This window comes from Clarias gariepinus, chromosome 2 (assembly GCF_024256425.1).
Source record: "Clarias gariepinus isolate MV-2021 ecotype Netherlands chromosome 2, CGAR_prim_01v2, whole genome shotgun sequence".
Classification (NCBI taxonomy): Eukaryota; Metazoa; Chordata; class Actinopteri; order Siluriformes; family Clariidae; genus Clarias; species Clarias gariepinus.
The window spans coordinates 28,651,653-28,679,347 of NC_071101.1; the positions used below are offsets into that span (position 1 = coordinate 28,651,653).

Sequence of the window (27,695 nt, forward strand, 5' to 3'; positions counted from 1 at the left end):
TTGCTCAAGGGCCAAACAGTGGTAGTGTCTTGGCAGTGTTGGGGTTTGAACCTGAGACCTTCTGAGCCATAGGACAATACCTCAACCACTGAGCAACTCCTACTCACTTAAGAAATTTACTTTAAATTTACCGAAAAAAATTAAAAAATAAATACAATTTCTGTGTGTGTGTGTGTGTGTGTGGGGGGGGGGGGGGGGGTTATGCAGTGTTATGATCTGGGGTCAGGTTTCTAGGTTCAGCCATGTTATTCCATTCATCCATGATCTATACTGCTTATAGACGTAGGTTAGAAGCTGTTGCTGTAATCAAAAGTTGAAAGTGATCTCACAAAATATTAGTGTGCAACTTTTTTTTGACTAGGCAGTGTACATTACCATTAACATTGTTTTTTAAATATTACTAAACGTAGTAGTAAAATTTATAGAGCATGCTAAGAAGAATGCCTCTGATGTATATATTTTAACACTAATGTCTAATAAAACATCTAATAGATACTAATGGATTATACTATCCTTAGCTATTGTAATCACTGGCAATCATACATCATATAAGAATAATGTGACCAGGGATATAAATATTCAACATCACATAAATAATTAAGGAAAAAAAACACATTAGGAAAAAATGTCAAAGAAATTAAATTGAGTTAAAAATAAACATGTGATGATAATTTATGTAATGTATTAGACATACAGTTAATTTCAACCCTGCCATGAGAAAGCAGAAACACGCTATCATTAACATTAAATAATAATAAAAATAATAATAATAATAATAATAATAATAATTATTATTATTATAGCACCATTCTAGGGAGCAGGTATGGCAGAAGTGAAAGTTTGATATTTGCTATTAGTTAATCTGAACTACTGTAGTGTATGCTTGCATTTAGCTTCTTGGCTAGGAAGCATCAGGTAAATGCAATCCCAAAATGGCAGAGAATATATCTTTTTTATCTCAACCTGTTATGTAAATGGAAGTATCTTTCTTACCTTCCCCCACACTTACTGCCAACTAACAAACACAGATGAAAGAGAATAGGGAGCAGAACTAAAAACTATAAATTTACTATAGATTTAGAATACTATATGCTAAAATTAACTCTGTAATGTCTCCATACCACTGATAATTTATTGCAATGTTAGAGCAGGAATTCTCATTAGCAAAAATCTATGGCTTTCTATGGATATTTTGTACATGCTATATACTGTCACATACTGATGACTTGGCACATCACGGAATTTAAATACATATTAAATTATCGCAAATGCAATTTTAAGTATAGCCATGCATAGACTAAAATATTGATAATTATTTGATATAAGATTTATATGTTTATACTGTATATTTAAGCGATTTAGGTATAAAATAAGTACCATGTAAAAAAAAAATACAAAAGAAGTTACTATATAAAGTGCTTGAATTTTATAGCTTATATGTATTTGATCTGATGTACAGTACACAGCAGAAAGAGTGAATACGATAGCTAGCGTCACATGAACATTGATTCCAGTATTAATAATAGACTCTATATGTCTATCAAATATCATGAGATATTGACATTTTATATTAAGTGTTTGCATAATTACTCAGCCAACGGATTTGAATAAATTCAAACCTAAGAGGCAAAAAAGCTCTGACTAAAACTAGAAAAACAGCAAGAGGAATATTTCTACATAGATAAAGTGAAGGTTAAAAAAACCTTTTAAATGAGAATACCTGATCTAATGTCCTGAATACTGTGTGGTACAACGCCATATACAGTTAGTGGAAACCATTACCACAAACTAAAACATAAGATAATTAGAGCCATTATCTGCCCAAAAAACAAAAAAGGAAAAAAAAAAGTGACAGCTGTGCTTTAACTCCACAGACGAAGCCTTCCTGCTAGTTGTAGTCCCATGTCCTGCGTAGATCAAGAAGCAGGCATAAAAGTTCATGTTGTGTGTAAAAGACTTTCTTCAGAGGGCTGTGAAGATATAGGAAAAAGAAAAAGACTCCCCAGAGGCCTGCTTATTGTTCTCTCACCTGTACTCTCCAAAAATAATATCATCATCCTTCATTGGCTGGACCTCGGGGTCAGTGTGTGCGTCCTCCTTCTCTTTCACTAGCAAGACAAGCACAATTTTAGCACACTCCCACAGGTAGGAATATACAAAATCTAAAGTGATTTCTGGTACCTCTCTTACCTGGATATTTTCCGCCTTTGTTTCTTCTAATGAAGCAGGCAATAAGGAGAACCAGAATAAGCAGGGCAATGGCACACATGAGGCCAATAAACCAGCCCTGAGTAGCGATGTCTACCTGCCTACTGGCCATAGCTGGGAATGGGAGAAATAGGGGGAACAGTTAGACTCAAATGATGACATGTAGCCATCATGACATGAACACATGGAATTTGCAGATCCTCTAATGTCATCAAATGGTCGTGGGAAAAAGACAAGGTGGAACACTGGGAAAATGAAAAGTGAATGCATTCCATACAAAAGCAACTGCAATCAAAATAATTATTACTAAACTCACTGATTAGAAAACCATGCATGTATGCATGTTTTATGATATGCACAGCCCTGGCACAGAAGTATTTCAGAAGTAAAATCAGACATTTTACACAAAAGAAATTTCAATGGGAAAAAAAAAGCAAAAATGAGACCAGACACGAAGGTCAGGAATACACAAAGTGTTCAGCACATTATAATGATGTAGACAGCAAATCATGCAGAGTAAATAAAAATAGACAGCTCATTTTTATGGATGAATAAACCTTGAATAGTTCTACTGAATGACCTGGAAAAAACTGATCATGCTACACGACATAAACACACCACATGAATCATGAACAAGAGGCAGGATAGGAAAACCCATGCAGGTCTGCAACCAATCAACTACATTTTCAGTGAAATCATGGGGTTAAGGCCAAACAGGGGCCTCACCTGGTACCGTAACAACCAGCTCCTCAGAACGATGGATTGTTTGGTCGGTGTGGCTTTGAGCCACCACACGCACTTTGTATGCCAGCCCTTCTTTTAAACCCTTAAGCACATGGGACTTTGATCCATTTACCATCTCTTTTTGCCAGTCTTCATCGCCTGAGGGGGTTCCAGCGAGAGGGACAGATCAAACCCACATTCTGGTGTTGCAAATAACTACATACTTCGTATGTCATGCAGGAGTTAAGTTTACTACCATCTCTAAAACTGTCTATCTCTCTATATTAGGTGTACATGGTATATTTTATTAAACTAAATGAAATATCAATGATAATGGTTGTATATTAGTATGGCGTGGATTTGGTTTATAAGACGTTAAGCAATTAAGTACTTGTGATTTTGAATATAATGCAAAGTGAAAATGAATTTATAGTATTGGATTAATTTGTTTCTGCATATCACAAATACCAGGCTTTTTACTTTTAATTTTACATAAATTATGTTTGTGATTAAAAATTCAGACTACTGACTAAAAGTCAGAGTTGCTAAATATATTGCAAGTATGTATTCAAATGTTAAATCTTTTTCTTTTCACAGGATTTTTTCCAATTTTTCCAGTGTCCAATTCCTCCCCGTCACTAAGGGGCTCCCACATTAAGGCTACTACTACCATTTAGCCGGGAGTGCCGAAGGCTATCACGTGTTTCCTCCGAACCGCGTGACGCCAGCCGACCGCATCTTTTCAAGACGCCCTGATTGGCTGTAGAGCCGTGATTAGTGTGGGAGCACAAAGTACCTCTCGTCCCTCCCCTCTGAGAGAGCTCGGCCAATCAGCTTTCTCTAGACCTGAGAGGTAAATGCATCACCCGGGGATCGAACCAGCAGTCTCCGGATGATAGAACGAGCACTTTATTAATCTTTTTCTTTGATTGAAATCTATGTTTAGCTAATCTGTTGGTATAGAATTCAACAGAACATAATAAAATACTGCAGAGTAGAACAGACTAAAAGGAAGCTTGAGAGAATAGGTAAGAAACTAAATAGGTAAGAAGACAACAGAACAAAAGAACAAAATAGAATATGCCATTGGAGAAAAGATAAAAAATTGGAAGAACAGCACAGAGAAGAGATAAACTAAATAGAATAGAGCAGAATTAAATAGGGATAGAATAAAATGCAGCATAGGACAACTGAACAAGACATGAAAATAGATCAAAATAGAATAAATTGGCATAGAATTTTATTGGGCTAAATAGAATAAAGAAAACAAAAATAATAGAGGATACAAGAATAGAAAATAATAGAATAAAGCAAGATAGAACATAATATAGAAGAAAAATAAAGAATAGAATAAAGAAAAGAAAATATGAAGGGCATCCAAGTGAAACTGGGACTTTCTCATAATTGAAAGTATAAAACTGATTGACATTTACAGAAGACTTCAAGCACAATACGGTGATCAGACTCTTAGCTGCAGTAAAACATTTGAATAATGCAAATGTTTTAAAGAAGGTTGTATGTCTGTGAATGCCAATTCCAGCCGAGGTGGCTAGGACCCCACTACAGTTGTTCCTGTGAACATTCAGTGAGTGGAATGCCTGATCCTCGAAAATTGACGGATAACTTGTCACCAACTTGCGGAAGAGACACATCTGTCTGTGGGATTTGTCACACAAACATTAACGAACACACCTTGCACACTGCTGGAACCCCACTGAGAGTTAATACTGTACCACATCCCCTGTATAGTCCTGGCCTCGTTCTAAGCCATTTCTCCACATGTTTGGCCCATTAAACGAGTTTCTAGTGCAACGCTGGGATTCTGCAAAATCAAATGTCCCGGTTTGACATGAAGACCTCTCATAAAATAGAACAGAATAGAGAAGAAAAGAATAGAATAAAGAGTACAACAGAAGAAAACTAAATAAAATAGAATAGAGCAGAATAGAATAGAAATTAACTTCTATTATTCTGCCCAAAGGTCCCTGCCACCTACTTTCTCATTCTACAGCATTGAAATCAGAAACATGTCTTACTGTTCACTACAATATATTCAACATAAATGTGTTTTTCTGGTCCCCAGTACTCCCAACTGATTAGCGCTCCATCCTCGCCCACAGACGAGCTAACGTTCCCAAACAATGGAGGGACAGGATGAGCTAGGCACACAGGAAAGAAAAAAAGAGTGAGGAACCTAGGCAGGGATTGTAAACAGGAACCTCTATATTATTGGATTATAATTCAGTCACTGAAAGCCTGCACACATTACTCGTTTTACACTCACTTGAATCAAAAGTGATAAGCAATGACTCGGAGTGCTACGCTCTAAAGAGGTTTTATGTGAATAAACAAAACTGGAAATAATTTCCAATATTGCTGTACCTAAAAATTTACAAAATGGATTGCATAAGAATTTAGTAAGAAAAGTAATGTTAAGTGTCAGATGCCCAGGGCGTTAGCATTAAGGTTGAGCTTGGACAATCAAAAGTTAATGCTAGATATGTTAGCAGCTAGAGGTGCCTCTAAGTCAGATGTACCCTTGTGAAGAGGGGGGTGTAGAGACTGGGAGGTTGGGGAGACTGGGTGGGGAGAAGCTGGAATCCCTAGAAGAAAGGTGAAAATGTATAAAACACACACAAGACACAGAGCAAACAGTACATAGTCAGAGCAGAAGTAGGATAAGATTGGGTACACCATGCATGCCCAATTAGGTGGTGAGGCTAAGCATGTAGCAGGGTAGGAGGTAAAGGAACATTTCATTTGCAAGAAAGTTAAAAGTAAATATGCTTGTTCATTTCATAACTACACAAAAAATATAAAACAGCAATATACGGCACAATAAGTACATGCACCAACTCACAAAATAAAATAAAAAACATCAGCTGCCTGAAGAGTTCAATATGTAGTAGAACATCTGTAACTAAGGCAAGTTTTACCTTTACAACTTTACTGTGTTGTCTAATTAAGGGTTTTGTTGGCTGATAACATAAAACCAGTTAATATTTCCTTCCTAATTTGCACATCAAGTTAATGTGCAAGCTGTCTAAACAGTCAGGTAGTCAAGGTGAACAAGACTGCATAGATATTTCTTAATTCTTTAATGAAGTTTTCTCTTGATTAACATGGTTGTACGGACTAAAAGGGAAACAATATTTTCAGCCAGTGAACAGAAACGCATTGAGCTAAACAAATGACTGCCAGATTGACCTGAGCAGCAAAAGAGGACACATACAGTACTGAGCAAATGTCCTAAGCCTGTCCAACCCATTTCCTTCATATTTAGCCGTCGAAGAAACAGACTGTTTTTTTTAATGTAGTCTTAAGTAATTATGTAATTAATGTAGTCTCTTCTCCAGGCTCCCTAAAGGACATTTTTCGCTTATATTTTTAGTCCAGTCTCTGTACTTGACCAGTTTCAGAGGAATGTGTTTTGCTTCTTAAGTCACACAGTGACCTATAAATCATTTAAGCATAAAAACATCTAACTTAAACCAGAACAGGTGAGAAACAGGTGCAGCTGTTGAATTATGATCAGGCCGGTGCTCAGTATACTGGCGATGCTGAATGCTAAGTGGTTGAAACAGATGAAAGGGGAAATAAGGTTGCTGCAGACGTTGTTACATAAACAACCAATTTTTCAATTTGTATCTTTAGGCACTTTGCAGGCTGTCTCATTAAAACATTTATTCCCACTGCAAACATACTAAAAAAACTTCAATTACCAAATTTTATGAATGAATTACAAAAGTCAAAAAGTCATGACACAACCTTTGCTTGTTAAAAAAATTACAGAATATCTTACCAAATCACATGTAACAGACCAGTGAAAAGATCTATTTCATGCAACAGTAGAAGAAATGTACCTGTACCTGTTATTGTTGCAAACTCCGCAATAATGCTTGGGCCTGATCCTGTTTGCGTTTTGGCACTGAAATCAAACTTGTAGTGTGTGCTGTACTTGAGGTTGGGCAGTGTGATAGTGGTCTCGTTGGCATTCACAGTTAATTCTTCCAACTGGCCAAGTTCATTGGAGTTATTAACTAGAGAGACGTGGAATGGGATTGTTGGGAAAAGGAAAGGAATACGAGGTGACGTTATGTTAACACACATATCCATTGTATATGTAAGACATTTGAATAAACCAATTCAAATAATGATGATAATGTTGAAGGAAGTGTCTTAAAACCAAACCAATTTCCTAAAGAGTCAGTATATTAAGAAACACCATACAGTAAAATAAGTCTTACATGCACTGTTGTCCAGACCCACTGTGACAACGTAAACTGAGAACTAAGATGGATTACTTGGATACGCACCTGGCTGATATTTAAGGGTGTATCCTGTGAGACGTCCATTTCGCTCATGGGGTGGCTCCCACTGAAGAGTCAGGGAATCTACATTACTGCCAATGACCTTAAGGGATGCTGGTATACCCGGAACTGGGATAGAAAATGCATGCAGGCTCAGTGAATACATCTAAATAAATGGTAATAAACGTGTAAAATTTTACTGTAATTGAGCCCATGCAGTTTAATTTACAGCTTGCTCGTGACCCAACACTCACGAGCAAGCTGTCCAAAAACTGTGCTCTTCATTAGTGCATTTTCCCAATGTTTCAGTACTATTTGGGGAGCAAGTTGAAAAAAAACCCCACAAAGGACAAGTTGCTGGTGCTGGTCTTGTTTTTCAACAAATATAGAGAGCCTGATTCACAATGGTTTACTGCCAATATTATAACACTGAAACATAACTAAAAATAGCAATGTGTATTTTTGGATATTTAAAAGGGGTAAGCGATAAGATGTCCAATTTTACAGACTGGAGCAGATACAGTTAAGATCCTTGCTTAAGGGCTCTACATTGTAAGCCTGGCGGTGCTGGGGCTTAAACCCCCAATCTCCAATCAGTAACCCATTAACCCACAGCCTTAACTGATTAAAAAAATGCTTAAATAATAACTGATTAATCCTCATTAACGATCACTTTTTTGTTTGGGAGGTTTTAATTAGACTTCTGCACTTATGTTTACACACTATCAACAATTCATATAAAACTTAAAGTTGCAAGTCTTACCTCCCTCAGGAGTTTCAAACTGTTGGTTGGCACTAGCAGGCCCTTCTCCCCGCCCATTAAAAACCCTGATGTTAAGTGTATAGACGCTGTGTGGCTGCAGGCCAGGAAGCTTGCCATGGCTCCTGTTCCCGGTAAGGGTCAGTGTTTGCTGCTCCGTGTGGTGGGAGTGAACATGGGTATTGTGATTGTGCAGGCTTCTTACTTTCCAATAATACACCTGGGGTAAACAGTGAATCATTGGTTAACACACAGCTATACTTTGTGTTAAATAATTCTCTACACAGCTGTGACCACATTGGCTCAAACTGAACATCATGACTTGCATCACAGTGAGAACAAATATGTGAATTTTCAGACTGTTTTGTTAGAGTTAACAATTGAAGGAGTGCAGCAGCTCTCAGAACATTTTCATCCCCATGTAGGCAGGCATTTTTTCCTGGGGTTTTCTCTCTGTGTTAGTTCTGTCAGTGTGTAGCTCATAGAAGAGTCTAGACTACACGTGAGGTCATGAATACCAGATGGTCTCACAGGATCCGCTTTACGTTTAATAATTCCACATAATGAGGCAATCCTATTTATGTCACATTGCAAAGAAAAAAGAAAAAACGGCACTGGTGCATACAGTACACAGGCTTCAAGCTAAAATGCTGATGTATTTCATTCATGATTTCTTTATAAGAAAGATGAACATAAAAGGAACACTGGGGTTTAACCATCAGAATTTCTATTTCTACACAGAGCTTCATAAATATGTTCTACAAAATTTTAATACAGTAGATAAATCAATTATGACATTAAGACATATTCCTCATAAGTTTTTTTATACAACTGCTAAATAAAATAAACACAGCCTTCTAAAAAACATAGTACAGTGGTACCTTGGTATACGAATGCTTCAATCAGAATTTTCGCCTTAAGAACTAATATTTAGCAAAAAAAAATTGCCCTGCAATACAAAGTATTATTGACATACATAGAAGCGAACAAACCAAGTCGAACCAACCGCTGGCTAAGTTTTGGGTATAAAGAAAATGGATCAACTTTCACTCATTTTAAAAGCAGCCAGTGCCAAGGAAATCATAAATTTAAATAAATTTAAACATAAAAGGGTAAATAAGGTTTAATGTCTAGTTATTCTAAATGTTTTTTGTTTATTGTTAAAGTGTTGGAAACTGGTAATATTTTTGCGTGGCTGGAACTGATTACTTGCATTTATATGATTTCCTACAGGAAAATAGTTTTTGCAATTCAAAATCGATTAAATTTCATATGCTGAGATACCACTGCATTCCTACTTAAAACACAAGAAGAAAAAAGTTAAACTATTTAAATCTACATTTAAATCCATAAGCGTATGAAAAATTTGTGAATGGACATTCACACTTTTCACAAAATTTTATTCTGCCTCCGTACATCAATATAATGGATTTAAAATGTAGCAATTTAGATGTGATTTAAGTGTAGACTCTTAGCTTAAATTCTGACTGAAAGTTTTAGTTTGCATTACCTGTCTATGAATTCGAGCCATTTTTTTATAAAGTCCCTCTATTTTCACAGGCTTAAAAGTAATTGGAAAATTGAGTGATAAGCAATTTTTTAACCGTGTGTGACATTCTTTTTAAACTTTTTCATGACTAATGAAGACTACAGAAGATCATAAAAATGGATGATCAAAGAATTATTTGCTTCTAGCCAAGTCAAGAAATTCTGGAGAGGGTAAGTGAATCATTGTCAAAGTTTACAATCAAGAGACTCCTTCATGAATGTTAATACAGAGTGTATAACTCAAGATTTAAGGCAAGATGCAAACCACTGTTTTTTGGATGGCTAAAACCTTGTATAAGAATGACATGAAGAAAAGAACATGCAGAAGTAAAAGAAGAATTAATGATCTGACAATTCATATTTATGGCAGGGGCATGTGTCGCTGCCAGTGGAACTGAGTCACTGGTGTTTATTGATATGAGAGCTGAATTAATTCTGAAGTGTACAGAGCTACATTCCTTTCTCAGAATCAGTCAAATGCTGCAAAACTTAAGGGAACACACAGTGCTTCCAAGTACAGATGGATATAGGCCAAAACAATAAGCCCAATCTTTTAAAGGCAAATAAATAAAATGTTTTTAAAGAGCTTAATTAACTTCTCAATTACCAAAGACAAAACTGAAGGCAAAAACAAACACCACATGTATCTGGTTGCAGTAAAGACCTGTCAAAGCATTTCATGGAAGGAAACCAGAATTTAGTGACATCCATGGGTTTCAACCATCAGGCAGTCACTGATAGCAACAAATGTTTATCCAAGTACTTAATACTAATATAATAATGTTATTTTGTCTGGTTACTTTTAGACATTTGAAAATGAAAAAAATTGTCTGTAAAATTACAAAAACTGTGACACTGTCCAAATTCTTATGGACCTGCCTGTACATAGATCGATTTAATTGATTTAAGAAATCACAAAATACATTATTAATCAAAAGAAGGGCATACCCTGTAGCCTTGCAGTCTTCCACGCACTGATTTTGCCGGTACTGGCTTCCAGTGGACATCTGCCAGAGTGCTGTTCTTCACCTCAACACGCACATTTTCCGGAGCTGCATCTGGTACTGCGAAATAAAGTGAACAAATATTGAAATGTATGTATTTATGTATGTATGTATGTGTTAAAAAGGCCAAAATGTCATATACTTCTACCTTACTATCATATTATCATGAGCAACAACTCATCACATATTTGATAGCAATTGTAACATACACTGTCTGATGGTTTTTCTTTCCTTAGCTTAGAAAAGCTAGGAAAAGAAAAACACAGAACAGTGCATGTTTCAGTAGCAGAAATTGGCAGTGCATCTGGTAATGTGACATAAGTAACTTTATTATCCACGTCACATTTCCAGCCACCCTGCCAATTTATGCCTTTCTAACTTTATTCTGCTTCATAATGTCAGTACATAAAAACTAATTTGAGATGGGGAATTTATTTTGAGGAGGAAACTATAAAAATATGTTTAAGGATTGCCTGCTCTATAAAACTGGTCCAAAGAACCAACCCATCTGAGTCAGTCTTTTAGGAAATCTCAGGTAAAATGTCACTTCATTATTCTTGCGGTCACTGAAAATGTGACTCTGTATCACACATGTAAAACAAATGATTGCATGTGTCTTCAATAGTGTGAATGTAGGGTTACTCTTTCATTTAAAATGAATGCAAGTATTTATCTGTGTTATACAACAGTGTGTCTGGTGTAAGAGAAAAAAAAAAATACTAACAGTCCTCTCCTGAGAAACCAGTGACGGCTCTTGGTTCTGGTCCATTGCCATACTTATTTAATGCTTGAACTTTCACCTCATATGGCATGAACGTGGGTGTCCCAGATACCACAAACCTAGAAACATTATTTACGACATCACTGGACCAGTCGTTTTCTAAATCCTTCTGTCTCCACATAACTTTGTACTGCAAGTCAGGACCATTTGACTGAAGACCTGTCAATGGCTTAAAAAGAATGTTTAGCATTAATCAATATGTTTGCATACCAAAAAATCACATTTTGGCAATTTGCATACAGTGGTGCTCTTTGGTATTAAAATAACATACGCTATGTGTTGTAGTTTTTCCTTGGCTCAAAACAGGTGATCTCACGTGTTAGTACTAGCCTATCCGGGCAAGGAGTTGTGCTAATGACTGTAACTAAAAAAAATTAAAAATAGTGAAAAACTGGCTATGTGACAATCGCATTCGGCTTCTAAGGCCATGGCCTGGATCATCTCCAGCCTTAAACCCAATTGAAAACTGTTGGTAAAGAATGCGCTAGCAGTCAGGAAAGCATCTTCTGTTCATGATCTTAAGGAAACTTTTTGAGCCTACACACAGCCAGATTCAGGATACTGTAAACTGATTGTTGTATGCCAATTTCAGTGCATAAAATAACAGATTATTCTTATTATCTTGATTGTTATTAAGTTAAAACTGTGAAATTGTTTTAAAACCTTGAATTTCACTTTTGTCTTAATACAGCCACCACTGGTATGCTACATTAACTGTTTTACCTCAATACATATTCACAATGATTAACACATTTTTATACATAATCCACATGTCTATAGCTATATACGTGATTTACTATTACCTTCCATGATATGACTAAATTATTACGCTCTGTCCCCATGGCATTGACTTCACTGGGATTCTCATCAGGAGCTAAGGGATACAGACCGAGGAATTATACTTAATGATTGTTACAGATTAATCAGTCCAGACTGTTTAAACTACCATATAAATAAAGTACCTGCAGGGTTTGTTTTGTACAAGTGGGAAGGCTGGCTTGGCTGGCTATAGCCAACATCATTGAGAGCCAGGACTCGGAATCTGTAGTGCACATAGGGGGATAGCTTGAGGTGTGCTGTGGTCTTAGTGCCAGGCACTTCTGTCATGTTATACCAAGTGCCACTGTCATGAAGAGAATCTTCATACTGTATAAGAAACTCTGAAAAAAAATTAAGATGACATACTTACAACAGAACTGACCTGTTATTCATTAAGAATGTCAGTGTCAAAACGGTTATGTACTCCTGTGACAGAATCTGAAAATTTATGCCTTTTTATTATTGGGGTGTGACCAGAGCCTGAAACTCCTACACATTTTATCGATGATATACTGTACCTGTTAATACTTATTTTACTGTGCACTGGAACATGTAGTGTGTAGAATTATATATAGTAGAATATGTCAAATTCCACAGAATTAATAATCTGTAGGCACATTATTTAAGCTTTATTTAATAAGCTGTTTTACTACAAGTTACAAATATATGCTGTACCTGTATATTTGTACAGATTCTAAGGCAGACTTATCAAATAAGGTGTTGCTAATTATTTCATACCACATTATAAGCCATACCTGTATATTAACTTTGTCAACTCAATACAGTAAGTGTACAACCTAATATGATACCATCAAGACTACAAAAGTGTCCTGCAAAGACTCCAAGTTTCAAAAAACAGATGAAAATAATAAGTAAACTAATTAGTGAAGTTAGTATTTTAAATGCAAGACTAGTTATAATTAAAAAAAAATGTAAAAGAAAAAGAAGAACGCATACTCTTGATAGGACTGTTGTGCTCGGCACCAGGGATCCAGGTGAGCTGGACGCTCCGTGCACCTGGATCTGTTAACTCCAGGTCTGCAGGAGGATCTGGTTGTTCTGCAGATGGGTAAAGAACAGGGCTTAAATATAGCAACTGATAAAGACAGCAATTCTGACCAAGTCGGAAATGCTTACGTACAAACTTTAAAAAATTATTTATGTACTGTACTTGACAGATTCAGAGACATGTAAAACATGCAATATAAATCATGCATAAAGAAAAATATCTAAAAATGTACAACTTATATATTTGGCAAGCAATGGTTTGTCTGACTTCATTAATTGTCTCTAATAACAGCATAGGCAACTAGACACAGGCAACTAGAATAAAAAACTGATGATGTATTCACTGTTACCAATGAATTAAATTAGTGTATTCTAAATACACACATGTACACTAAATTTCCTTAATTACATTTTGTTTTCTCTGAGTACATAAATAAAAGACATTTGACATTTTTCAAGTCAAACTTTTATATAATTCCTACATTATATTTGAGTTGGATAACCTACGAATCAACGGATAACCTCTCACCAACTTGTGAAAGAGACCCATTACACATAGGAACACGCCTTGGAGTTACTGCCATGTCCCCCGTACAGTCCTAAAAGCTCCATCTTATTTTCACTTTTGGGCCACTAAGGGAGGTCCTGAAAGGCCAGCATTAGAGCCATGAAGCGGGTAGTCCGATCATGGCTCCGGTGTACTGAGAGAACTTTCTGCTTTGATGGTATCCAATCACTAGTGAAATAAGTGCATTAGTGTAGCTAAGGCTATTAGCGAGGTATTATGTAGAAAAACAAAGGTAGTTTTTGCCCTTAGAATGGTGTTCTGTTATTCTGCGCAATCAAAAGTCCCAGTTTGACTTGAACACCCTAATACAAAAAGTGTGTTAATCTAATCTAAGTGAAACACTGAGTACATCTTTACTAGTCAGATTAAACGTGCCTGTATAGTATCGTTATAGCTACACAGTTATTAGGAAGACAATATAATGTGAAAACATTCACAAAAAAAAAAGAAAAAAACATTGATTTAATGGCACTGTCATTTTCTGGGTAAAACCAATAGGCCTACTAACAAAAATTTAAAAACTGACAATTATATCAAATGGCATATGTATACCACAGAAGGGATTACTGCCTTCACAATGCCCTGTTCAATCAGAACTACATTTGTGTGGGTAAATACTATTCCTATTCAGTAGCTAACAGACAAACCAAAATGTATAAAACCATGGCTAAATAAATTGCACAAAAAAATGAAAGAAGCTACAAATGTATAATTAAGCATGACTACAATAAAGCTACAAACACAAACATCAATGCAAACAATATGAAATAATTCTTGACTACGTCCTCCACACATACACATACACCAACCAAGGGCAGTATGGGATGTGACAAGAAGGGTGTGTGACTGTTTTTACCGTAAACAACCCCTGGTTTCAGGGTAGCCTCTGAGATTGGCAGAGTAGAAATGAGTTAGGAGTTAGGGATTAGTATAAACAAAAGAGTTTTAGGTATTCTTTTAGAAGAATAAAGCATCTATGATCACAGATAATACTACAGTGATGCTTAGCTTTTGTATTAACTTATAATAAAACTATTCTACGCAAGGAGAAGATACTGTATATTTACCGACAACAGTGAGGTCAGCACTGGCCGAGTCTTGGTCTAAAGTGGTGTTCATAATACAGGTGTACGTCCCTTCATCATTCTCTGTCACTTCCTGGATTGTAAGGCTGTCTGAGCCCATGATAAATCTAAAAGCAATTAAAATTAAAATAACCATGATGTATTTTGATCTAGCAGTTAACCTAGTCCCAAAAGGCACATTGTAATGATCCATTACACATTATTGTAAAAAAAAAACTAACAAAAAGTGCAGCAATAATTGTGGTGTCATTAATGTTAATTAAAGTCTCAGAGAAATTTCTGTAAAAACTCTGAACAAGTAAAACCAAGCATCAAGACTAGAGTGATATTACAACTTTGCTAGATGCTAAAAAAGAGACCAATGGGCATCTTCACTAAATATTCTGTAAATTTGCATTCAAAAAGAAGAATTTGTTAAAATACAAAAAGACAAAAACAAATATTTGAATACAAATTTACTGTGGGTTTGTTTTATGTTCCTCATGTGTGGAATATCAACAGGGTGCAAAATACTATTGCAACTTTCAAATTTCTGGCATTAGACTACTTCGAAGAAAACTGCACTATATGAATATTTCCACACTGTCAAAGTGGTTCATTCACAGAAAACCAATCATCACCTCTGACTAATCAGTTTAAAGAATTCACAGTGCTGTGGTGAATATATATATATATATATATATATATATATATATTCTTATATTTATAAGTTAATAAATCAGAGCATGCAGGATTAAACCAATGTTTATCACAGAACAAATGAACACCTGCTATCATCAGGGAGCTCTCCATTGTCTTTGAGCCAGATTATGGTGGGAATGAGAGATGGGTCATGCTTTACTGTACACTCAAAGACCACGTCTTGGTTCCTCTGGACGACTTTGTAATTAGGCTGCTTCACGATCCGCGTGGGCTCTGAGCACAGAAACAGAGAACCAAACAAGATTTACAGTAATTGGGGAGAAAGTTTAATCCTTACCAGCTAATTATTCAGTTATTCATCTTAAATCCAATTATTCAGTAAGTACTATGAGTTTTTTCCAGTACATTTTGTAACACTAATAGGACAGAAATGTACATGTAGTTATAAGGTTGAGGAATGATATATATGATCATATAAGGTTTGATCAAAGAGAACCCAAGAGTTTAAAAGCTTTTGTATCCAGCATTCATTTATTTTCTGTATCTGGATGCTTTGTACATGCACCCACAAAATTAAAATGGCTACAAAGGAGCTGATCAACATTTAACAGAGACATATTGAAGCATATGTGTTAATCAATACACATATTTTCAATAAACATAAGTCTCTTATCCATGATGTCTCATCTCAGCTACAGAACAGGTGCCAAACTGTCTGCAGTCAAAATAACAGTGAAGAAAGTTCTTAAGGCTTAATGGACATGTAGCATACCAATTTCCTGTTATGCTCTTTGGAAAAGCACTTAACATCGTTTACGTTCATTACAAAAATGGACAACATGCAAGCTAAGGGGTAAAACCTTTTGGCCTAATACCTATTAAGAGGTTACAGGGCATTAAACCTTTACATGGATAGTTGCTTCAAACAAAACTGCAAGCACCAAAAAAAAAAAAAACATGAAGCACCAAAGGTCGCATATACACAATTACTGATCTCTGCCAAGTTCTACAATGCTCACCTTTGACCTCCAGATATACGTGATTCTCTGCGGTGCCAAGGGAGTTTGTGGCAACGCAGGAGTATTTGCCACCGTTTGGTTTCTGTGCCACAGGGATCTCCAGAGTTCCATTTTCATGAATCAGATATGGGTCCCCCATCAAAGCACTGGAAGTGTCCTTAAACCTGTAGACAGTGAAAGAAACATGATGCTATCAGGTAGCATCAAGGCTAGTGGCTTGGCCTAAGAGAATAAGTTTCCTTTGTTAGAGAAATAATAATGCTCTATTAATGCTTGAAAAATGAATTATCCATTCTCAGGTCTAGAATAAAAGCAAAAATTATCTCAAACAATAATTACACACAACAAGATTTACCCTGGAGAGAAAATTAATAGAATGTTTGGTCAAAATCACACCAGCAGAAGTACATGGTCTGGCAAAAAAATTCATTTAAGCGCCTTCTGTTTTGATTATGGTGCACAATGTGGTGGCCAGTTCATGTGTGAAAATGATTCCTCATGCTTTCATGACCCATTTCACAAATCCTGGAATATGCCTGTTCCATCAGGGAAGAAATTCTGGGGACATCAATATATCAGTACATTTAGGTCATCAGCTGCATTTTATTGCCACATACTGTAAGGTTACTGAGCTTAGACTTGACCAACTGAAGCAACCTCAGATCATACCAATGTCTCTAGAGGCATGTACTGAATAGTTGGCATGTGGGGTGCATCGCTTTAGGTGGTTCTCTTCTTACCCTGACAATTTGGGTCAATCTTTTTCCAATGCTCCACAGTGTATTTTTTATGTGCCGTAGCAAATTGGAGCTTTTTTTACCTTTAGATTAGCCTCACTTAGAAGTGGTTTTCTTAAGGCTACACAGCAGTTTAGTCCTAATCCCTTGAGTTATCTTTGCATTGGGTCTGTGGGTGCTCTTACTTTCACTATTAAACATAGCTGTGAGTTCTACTGATGTTTTTTATTATTTGAATTCACTAAGCATTTAAGAGATCTCCTATAACACTAATTCAGCATGTTTTTAGATGATGGTGATTAGATGATGGTGCATCACTATCCTCGTGGGTTTTATTAATGTGTTTTACAGTGTTTAACCCTATTTTAGTAGTTTCAACACTCTCCTTAGTTGTTTTCTTATCTTGATGCAGGGCAATAAATTGACTCTCCTGAAACAGAGTAACATACTGTAGGATGGATGCAACATACTGTACCAATCACACCTTGACCAATCAACATCCAAGTTCCATTAAAACTTTGACAAAAACGAAACAACATGCAGCCTCACTATGGTGAACTGAAGAGGAAACATATTTTGTATGTGCTAACACTTTTTAATATTTAAAGCAATGCTAAATATTGCAAAAAGTGAATGATGTAGGCATGGCTACATTAGAAATGGTGGTGAGATAGACCTGTGTTCTTTGCATTAAAGGGAAATCTTAGGTCATAACAGCATTTTATAATATATCAAAAGTGATACTTATGCCATGCACAAAACAGGACTTCTCAATGGTAAAGAAATGTCTGGAATCAGTGCGTACCTAAACAATCACAATTGGAGGTCACGCTTTCTTAAGCACCTTTGCAGAATCTTTTTAAATTTATATATTAATTTATTTTAAATACTTTCAAAATGTATCTGCGCTATTAATAGCAAAAAAAGCTTTCAATATATTATCACAGTTGCTCCATTAAAACAGGAAACAAACAACCATGTGTTCCTTTTAATAAGCCAACTGTTCCAGCTCTAATTATGTAGCTGTGACAGAGTTGCCAAATTTGCTGTTAATGTTAAGTGTTTGACACGCTGTGGCTGAGTTTTCACAGCACATCTAAGTTTGATACTGAACTTTTAAATGCGGTGAAACAGAAACACACGAACTCGGTGACAAAAGAAAACAGTTTGTCTTCACACTCTGGGTAGCACCATGTCCATGAGGGTTGCAAATGCACAGCCATAGCGGAGCTGTTAATGAGCAGACACACATATACTTGTAAACACACATGCACAAGCAGATGCGCAAACATACTGTATAAACACACAAACACATACCATCCTACTCTGGGAATAGGAGAGCCAAAGGATGCACAGTCCAGAAGAGCAGGTTTGTTCATGATGACCTGGTAGACTTTATTATTCGGAGTGAGTACTCTGGGAGGCTCAGCTGTAACAACAAGAACAAATTATATATTAAATATTGCTGAATATGTTTGCATACATTTGAATTGTAATTTTCAGAATTTCGAATTTTTTTCAAATGTTATTAGGTTTAGCAATGGTACAGTAAGCTCGGTAATGTTCCTATTGTAAAAAACAAGTTACGAAGCAGGAATTTCAGATGATATTAATTTGCCAATTTCACAACAGTTGGAAGAACAGGGGAATTAATCTGAGGAAATGACGTCGGAACAGCACTGACTACATGATGGCAGGATAACATTGAATGAATGCAATGATGCTTGAACACAATGCAATGATCCTTGAACACAATGATGCACAAACTATTTTAAAACAATGTTAATATATTTAAACAAAGGCCTGACCCACTGGAGTTTAATCCAGTCACTGTAAGGAGGGAACTGTGTGCTTATTGCTAAGCCATTAGGAAACATGCTGTTGATGCTAGTAAATTGTGCACAACCATGAGCAAACAAACAAACAAACAAACAAACAAACAAACAAACAAATAAATAAATAAATAAATAGAAAAATATTAGGCAACAGTAATTCACAGAAATTTTGAACTGGAAATCTGGGGAAAACATTTAAGTGTGAGATCTGTCCTGTAAAATCATACGTGATAAACTTTGGCAATTATATTACAGTGGGACAATTTGGAAGCTAAGATACACTTCATGACAATATTTCTGAAAGTTAATTAGAGAGGTAACAAGCTTACATGAGATTCATGCACTGTGCACCGGAAGCTGTTGTGTCTGATAGGAACTCTAAACTCTGTTAGAAACTTAACTGTGGGCATGGTCAAATGTGCAAACGGCTGCTATTCAGAATAAATGTTCCAAATTAGGGTTTAAATTTACCTTTTTTGATATTTATTTGCAGTTGACCAATTTTTGGCTCAATGTCATCTAAACACTATTTTATCACTATCTAAAAATTATTTTATCATATTTTATATAAATATATAATATAGGCATATAGATATCTAGTACTACATGTGCCTGCAACTGCGTCTGCGTGAAATTATCTGAACACTCTTATTTAAAAAAATTTTACAGCTCCGTCTGTCGATTTTTTTCTTCTATTAACATATTTATCTTTAAAAACATCTATCTTCCTTTCCTGTGGGTTGATTGCAATGAAATAAAGCCTATATGTTACCTCAAGCTCGGCCAAATACACCTGTGAAAACCCCATTAAGATTTGTTCAGTCGTTTTTTACATCTTGCGTGCAAAAAGAAACAGGCAAACGGACAGACAAAAATTCCAAAATCCATCTTGATGTGTTCTATTACTCATTAAATATCTTTCCAATTTTATTACATGTATAGATATGCACAAGAAATTCTAGGAAGTTGATTATTAGTGTACAACCTGTGCAGGGAAAAGTAAGAAAAAAGTAATTGTGTACCGTGGAGAATTTTGAGACTGTGCTTGAGAAAATGTATTGAATGTACCACACAGCCATAATTAGCCTTGGAATGTTTTTCATATCTTGACAGCGCAAACTCGTTTCATTTTCCCCCCAGAGGCAACTGCCAGAACGGTTTTCACTGAACAGCTTCTATGTCACCATTAACCTCAGCACAGGTGAGACCCTAGTCAATCAATTTCCTGGATCGTAATACACACGAAATGCCATATTGAAGGATTAACAGCCTTAAAACCCAACATTTGTCCAATTAAGAAGTTTAAGCCTGCATTGGAATAGTTTTTGGCACAGTATTCATTACACTCTAGAGTTCTTTACTGTCATTTGGATTTAGTGCAGTGACAGAAGACAACTGACAAATGAAGACTGTTGTCAAACATGGAAGCTTCACCTGCCAAGATGTAGAATATTAAAAGCAGTGTGCATTTAGTAAATAATATACACAGGAGTTAAGCCACCTATTTTGTACCTCAAACTAGTCACTGGCAAATGAGCAACCACCATCATGCTTATCTTTCAAGGATGCCTATAACCTACAACATATAAAATATTAAAAAAAAAATTTTTTACATATTAACCTTAAAAATTATTAAACTTAACCTTAAAACTTAACCTTAAATTTTCTAATAATATATGTACAAATCAGATATTGAAATTGGTTCCTGCACTGAACGAAACAAAATACCAAACTGGAAGCACTAGCATATTATTGGTCAATACAGCATGACATGATTCTTTTCAGGATGTATTTATTTTTCCAACACGCATGATTCTTTTAGAGAGTGATGAGGCCTGAGATGACCGTTGGGATGCTGACTGTAATTAGTAAAGACATGCCTCAGTGCTCTCCAATCCTGCTCTACCTTGATCCGGTCTCACTGCGATCAGCATCATGGGAAGCTTTATAATAAAAAAATCTTTAAAGTATCAAACAGGTACAGTAATTTGTCAAATTCTACCCCAAGCCCATAAAAACTTTATTAATAAAGTCCTGTTTTTCTTGAGACTGAAAATTCTCCTATCTTCACTAGAATTATGTAAATGTTCATATTTAGAATTTTGCCACTGTTGAGTATCTATTTTTTTATTTATTTTTTTATTTATTTTTGCGAAGCGCTACCCGTTCGGCACTGCATTCACATAATAAAACCAATGTCCACATGACATAATGCAGCTATGCCCAAGCTTTGAAATCTTTAAAACATACCAAAACTGTATAAGGGTATGGAACATTATTGTAGAGTGTGTTAAAAATGTATGCACTTGTACAACATTATTCACAGCAATGTTTAATTTGTAATTAATTTTACTAAGTATATTTACCCAGATGTCTGATGAGAGGGAGATTTAATTTATTTTACTTAGTTTTACTTATTTTACTTACTTTTTAGATTTCAAAGCAGTTTGCATTTACAAAATTCACAAACGTCAAGTAAGTATTCTGTTTTATAGTGAAGAAGTAATGAAAATACGGAAGCAACACAGCAAGAGCAATTACACAATTATATAATATTAAAATACTCTGAAACCAGATTAAATGTTAATCTCTAAAACAGATATATTACCCAGTACGTTGACGAAGGCATTGGCAAGCAGATACCCATATTCATTAGAGACGTTACACTGGTATACAGCGCTGGAGCCAGTCTGAACACCAGTGAAAATAATAGTATCGTTCTCCACCTTCCTGCTTGGGTCTACAGGAGCATCTATTAGGAAATAAAACAAATACACAAAGCATAAAATCATGGGATTTGTTGTAAAGAAATACTGTAGATCTATAAGATAAGATCTAGATAAGATCCTGCACTTAATTACTTTCTATTGCCTTTGACACACACAAGGCCACATTTAAGTCGAATGCAACATAATGAAGACGTACTCAGAAGTTACTTGCAAAATGCAAATAATGGAATGTTTTTTGTTTGTTAAGCCACACAGTGACCTATAAATTATTCAAGCATTAAAAACCATCTATCTCAATGCATGAACCAGTGGGATAGTTTAGAAAGGTGCAGATGATGACATGATCAGGCTGGTAATTAGTATTCTGGTAAATGGTATCTTTAGGTGCAGTAAAACATTTGTCCCAATTTCTTTCATTTAATATGGAGAAATGAGCGCTGGCTTAAGATCTTCGTACAGTACTGTATACGTGTAGAAGGTGGGTGTTCAGTTAGCTTATTTTTTAATCCATTAGTGTGTTATCTTTATATTACGATACAGCGATTATTTTAATTATATTATTCATGAAATTTGTGAACTTTGGCAGCAGAAAGTACACCCAAATAATCTGCCATGCGAAGCTGCATAAGCGGTCTCTAAATATTGCCCGTAACAAATATCAGAGTAAGCATATATACTAAGGAAAGACACTAACTCTCAATGGGTACTCCATTCATGGACCAGGTGATGGTGGGTTTGGGTTCCCCTCTTGCTCGGCAGGTTAAGGCTCCATTCTCATTCGGAGCCAAAATCAGATTACGTGGCGAACTGATCCAGTACGGAGCAGCTGGAGACCACAATTGGAAAACAAACAAGAACACAGAAAGTGGATTAAAAAAAGTTTCTAGTCATTTACTGAACAAACATAAGATTTAAAATGCTGCACACACCACAGAGACAAACAAAACAACTGACTCACATTGCTCGTAAGATAGAGTCGTACATTATGCAAAGGTTTTCCGTCTGACAGCATTTGTTTACAGTATACAATACATACAAGCTCTTAATCCTGTCAGTGCTCGGAACCCTTTTTCCTATACCGCATTTTCACAAGACAAATCAAATAAGCTTTCTCAATATTCGATGTTGTTTACTGACGGAACATCAGCTCCCCAGATAATAAAGTCATGCATTGCATTTAAAAATCAATAGGAGGAAATGTAGAGAAGAGCAAATGAGGAGTGAAGTGATTGAGCCTGCCATCCATCTTACTTTTCACAGTTACTTGGATAGTGTGCTGGACAGAGCCCAGGTGGTTCTTTGCAGTGCAACGGTAATCCCCAGCATCTATCTCAGTGACCTCTGTGATCCTGAGCATTTTCTGAAAGTTTAGAAAGCTGGTTCTTGCAGTGGAAAGCTCACCATTTACCTTGCTCCAAGAAATTTCTGGAGTTGGGCTGGAGAAAAATGCAAGAAAAAAAAATAAGAAAAAGATGAAAGAAGGAGATCTAAATGAACAACATTTAAAGTTGTTAAAGTAAACAACAAGTAAAACAAATTAAAAATTAAAAATAGTAAAAGTTAGCATACAGTCCTGCAGCAATACACTCCAGCTCTAAATCCTCTCCTCTGAGAACCATCTTTGAGCTTGTAGAACCACTCGGGACCAGAAATGAAGGTTGTATCTCTTCTAGTGCATCACCTGAAGTGAGAATACTTAGTAGTAAAAAGTCTGATTGAGCAGGTAAACATCTTCACAGTCACAACTTGCTGTTGATCTGTGCAGCACAATTCAACTGCATTTCTACTCACGTACAGTATAATATGGCTTCATTTTACAGTAATTCTGATCGATGTTATAACCATATAGCTTTCAAAACTAAAAAGCCTTTATTCAGGGCAGTAACCACTTGGCATGTTAAACCGGACATCAATCAGGGACATAAGAATCGCAGAGCTGCTAGAACCTTCCTCTTAAACCTTTGGTCAATGAGTCCAGGAGTGAATACGAGGCAGCAGCATCAATGAGAAATGAGCAAACTGCGGGAGAGTTTAGAATCGTTTGAATGAGATGAATAAAGGAAATCGAATAATGGAAGTTATTGGATGTTTTTTCCAATATTCATCTAAAAATCTACAAGAATGTTATAAAAGCGGATTTTATCTCTATGTCAGAATCCTGAACTAGATACTGTACTAATGAATCAACATGAGCATGGTTGTAAAATCCTTAGGGGACCATGATGATAGGAAATCTTGAGAATGCAAACTAAAATCTAAATTTTTCACTAATAATGGCGGTAAACTTTTTTTTTTTAAGAGAATACAATCATTTAAAAAAATGTATGTGTGTGTATAAAGAAGCCCAGAAAGCCACAGGACATGTCACCATGCAAATTTGTCATTCTGAACGGATCAGGTAACAAATCATACAGAAAATATGGAAATATTAATATTAAGAAACAAGAAAAGAACAAGCGAACCCATGTTTGTTTTGAAGAGGCGAGGAAAGGTTTACTGGAGTTTTGAGTTAGTGAGTGATTTGTGGTTGGTGAAACTATGAGAAAGGTTATTCTCTAGGGGTTGGTTAAAGTACAGAGGGGCAATCACTAGGGGGCGGCAACACTCACCACCAAACAAATCAGTCTCATTCAAATAAGCTGCCATTGTCTCATTGATTGCATCCACTGTAACACAACAGAAATTTAAAAGCATTGTAAATGGTTTTTAACCCACTAAATTAAAAGTTAATTTAAAACAAAAAAATAAATAAACAAAAATAACAATAGGATGATATAATTAACATTTCAAAAGAGGCTGAATAACAAACAAAAACTGTGGCTGTAAAAAGTAAGCTGTGGAAAAATAAAGTCATGAAAAACATGATTAATGAAAGGGTTAAACGTTCTGCTGTCTGTGACATTTCACAAAAACATGCCTAAAGTGTACCCTTTGTCCCTCGGAAAGATGGGTCAGTACATTACTGTGATGAATGGTGGTTTGGAGGCTTTAATGCAACCTTCTCAAACAAAAACCTATGTGACTCCAGACAAGGCGGTGCATTCAGAGCGGGTGGCATCGCAGTTGTGATTATCGTAATCATAAACTACTGCAGGAAACTACCCCCGGCTTCTCTCCTACAGATGTACGCAGCACTCATAAGAGACTCACTGTTGAGGACACGGACGCTGATGGGCTGCTTTTGCTGAATGGTCTGTGTGTGGGGGAAGCGTGCGTAACAAATGTAGTCATTTCTGGAATCTTCCGTGATCACGTTGGAGAAGTAGAGGTCACCGTTCAGGCCCTGAGAGACACGATCGCTCTGTGGAAGCCTCTGGAAATCTGGGGGATGCAAAAAGATGGAGACAGAGATACAAAGAGAGAGAGAGCAAAGACAGGAGAGGCTATTATAGGCTGCACATAGAGCCAGGGTGACAGTTACATGCTTGAGCAGACAAAAAGAGTAATATGGAGTGAAGAAGGAGAAAAGATAAAGATGAACAGAAAAACAGAAACAGTCCATTGCTTCAACCCTACTGCCAAAGTGTATAACAATAAAACATGACAGCTTCATAAAAATACGAAAATAAATTTTCACATTACGAAAGGACTCACATAGTGAAGTAGGGTATAGTAAATGTAGCTCTTTTCTCTTCAAAGGAACTCCGCAAAATACATACACTCTTGCTCTATTTTACCACATCACATTAGAATGATCCTCTTATTTTAAAATTCGAAACGAAACCCCTTCCTAAAAGTATCGCGTGGATTAACTGCAGAGGATGTGGTCCTGAGTTCTGTGTTCCTAAAGGGAGGATTAGTGTCATTGAGGTTAAAGAAAAATGCTTACTGTTATCCATCCAGAAGACGATTGGAGGAGGAAGTCCAGCAGGAGGTCTGCACTCCAGAATTAGAGATCTGCCTTCCTGGATGATGATTGGTTTGATTCTTTCCTTTGACCACAGAGGCGATTCTACACATCACAACACACAATTGTTTAAATATCTCCTATGCATTTTTACACAATGGTCCACCATGCATTTTGGACACAGAGTTACCTTTGGAATAATGGAAAGAGCAAAAAGTGAAAGGAAGTTGACTTAACATAAGGAAAATATGATTGGAACATTGGGGAAATGTTGCATGCTGTGCATTTAAATCTATATACCTTCCAAAATAAGTGCTTTGATGATGGTGGAAATGACTATTATCCCCATGGATAACAAAAAGAGAGTTAAATTGCAGCATATAAACTAAAAAAAACAAGCCAAAAATATAGCATGATTACAACCACATTATTCAAACCTACTGGACTGGCGGATGACAATGTTGTTTGAGACGGCTGTCCCATGCTCGTTGCGTGCAGTGCACTGGTAGATCCCCTCATAATCCTCGGCCCGCTCTCCTTCACTGATGTCAATCACCAGTGTCCCTGAATGAGGCTTCATTGTCACTGTAGGGTCCTTTTCAATATCAAAATGTATGCCGTTCTTGGTCCAGGAGAAGCTGAGAAAATACATTGAAAATTTTAGCCAGACCAAAATAATAATGCACACCCTTCATGTGTGTAGTTCAATTAATACAGTACCAGTCAAATGTTTGGACACGTCTTCTATTTCAATGGTTTTTGCTTAGTGATTTACTTTCTACATTCTAGAACAATACTGGAGATTTCAAAACCATGAAATAAGATACTGCATTAGGTAATTAAGTAACAAGAACAACAGTCACAGAACATGAGACATAAGACAAAAGGTCTCGCAAAAACATTATTGTCAAGTGCATTTGCAAAACCCATCAAGCACTGTGATGAAACTGTCTCTCATAAAGATCTTTCCAGGAAGTTTATTTATACCCCTATCTCACCTATGCGGTTTCACACGGTACTGTATATAAACATAGTGAAATAAGTATTATTATACCAAACAACTATGCAGATGACATACCACATATTTATTCAATATACACTGTATATGGCCAACAGTATGAGGATAACTGATCCTCCCGGTGTTGCAACATAAGAAGCACATAGCTTGTCTAGAATGTGTTTGTATGCTGTCCAAACCTGATCTAGCAAGACAATGCTACTGCGAACAAAGTGATGTCCATGAAGACACACTGTGCAGAACTCTAAAGTCCTGCACAGAGCCCAGATCTCAACCCCTAAAGACATTTGCTATAAACTGGAACACTGACCACATCAGATCTCTATAGAGGAAATTTGGATTGCTAAACACACAAAATATTTTGTAAACATAGCAGTTTAAATCTTAGAAAGAAACCAAACATCAGTAATGCTGTTATGGCTGAAAAAACACAAATCCACTCAGCCAACCTCCAAAATCTCCTAAAAAGGCTTTAAGAGTGGAGGTTAGTCTAAAACAAAGTTTGAGATGAAATGTTCAACATTCACATACGAGTGTGATGGCCAGTTGCCCAAATACTGAAAATATTTCTGCAACAGTAACCAGCCACAACCAGACCAACCAGCCAACTGTTTATCTCATTAGCATAAAACCAAACTGATTAAATATAGCTAATATATTCTGGCTGACAAAACTTTTGATGACTTTCTTTCAGCTATGAGAGCTGAGCATAAAAAGATCCTCAGAAGTGATAAATCCAAGCGCTTTGTGAAATTTAAAGATAGCAAATCAAGGGCTATTCATAACATAATTAAACCCGATCCCTTAGCTCACTGCCACTTGCTTATCTTCATTCCACACATCCTTTTTGTTATACTGTCATATATCCTTTGGTAAAAGCTCTAAAAAAATTTCATTTTATGACTAAGATGCCTCTCCTTTATGATTTCAATGTTCACATTTCATATAAGAAATTATTAGGCATGTTCAAGCCAAACCGGGACTTTTGATTGTACAGTATAACAGAACACAGTAATGAAAAATTCATGTAAAAATTACCTTGATTTCTCTATAT

The 27,695-nt window shown here is 36.1% G+C and overlaps 1 protein-coding gene across 11 annotated transcripts in view; it reads right to left on the bottom strand.

Annotated features, from left to right (window-relative positions):
• Window positions 1–27,695, bottom strand: part of nrcama (neuronal cell adhesion molecule a) — an 87,971-nt gene that overhangs the window by 1,517 nt on the left and 58,759 nt on the right. For 4 of the 11 annotated variants that reach the window (XM_053476905.1, XM_053476924.1, XM_053476897.1 and 1 more), the window contains 26 exons: window positions 26,065–26,261; window positions 25,606–25,728; window positions 24,927–25,097; window positions 24,386–24,442; window positions 23,346–23,457; window positions 23,028–23,212; window positions 22,471–22,602; window positions 21,656–21,799; window positions 18,530–18,641; window positions 16,476–16,639; window positions 15,582–15,729; window positions 14,797–14,921; window positions 14,586–14,615; window positions 13,111–13,212; window positions 12,297–12,494; window positions 12,138–12,208; window positions 11,278–11,503; window positions 10,498–10,613; window positions 8,005–8,221; window positions 7,248–7,370; window positions 6,801–6,971; window positions 5,469–5,534; window positions 4,968–5,090; window positions 2,935–3,090; window positions 2,191–2,322; window positions 2,030–2,108 (listed from right to left, as the gene is read on the bottom strand). In XM_053476905.1, the coding sequence (XP_053332880.1) occupies window positions 2,030–2,108; window positions 2,191–2,322; window positions 2,935–3,090; window positions 4,968–5,090; window positions 5,469–5,534; window positions 6,801–6,971; window positions 7,248–7,370; window positions 8,005–8,221; window positions 10,498–10,613; window positions 11,278–11,503; window positions 12,138–12,208; window positions 12,297–12,494; window positions 13,111–13,212; window positions 14,586–14,615; window positions 14,797–14,921; window positions 15,582–15,729; window positions 16,476–16,639; window positions 18,530–18,641; window positions 21,656–21,799; window positions 22,471–22,602; window positions 23,028–23,212; window positions 23,346–23,457; window positions 24,386–24,442; window positions 24,927–25,097; window positions 25,606–25,728; window positions 26,065–26,261 (3,480 nt within the window). The remainder of the gene's footprint in view (window positions 1–2,029; window positions 2,109–2,190; window positions 2,323–2,934; window positions 3,091–4,967; window positions 5,091–5,468; window positions 5,535–6,800; window positions 6,972–7,247; window positions 7,371–8,004; window positions 8,222–10,497; window positions 10,614–11,277; window positions 11,504–12,137; window positions 12,209–12,296; window positions 12,495–13,110; window positions 13,213–14,585; window positions 14,616–14,796; window positions 14,922–15,581; window positions 15,730–16,475; window positions 16,640–18,529; window positions 18,642–21,655; window positions 21,800–22,470; window positions 22,603–23,027; window positions 23,213–23,345; window positions 23,458–24,385; window positions 24,443–24,926; window positions 25,098–25,605; window positions 25,729–26,064; window positions 26,262–27,695) is intronic. The other 7 variants (XM_053476941.1, XM_053476934.1, XM_053476949.1 and 4 more) reach the window with 6 other exon arrangements.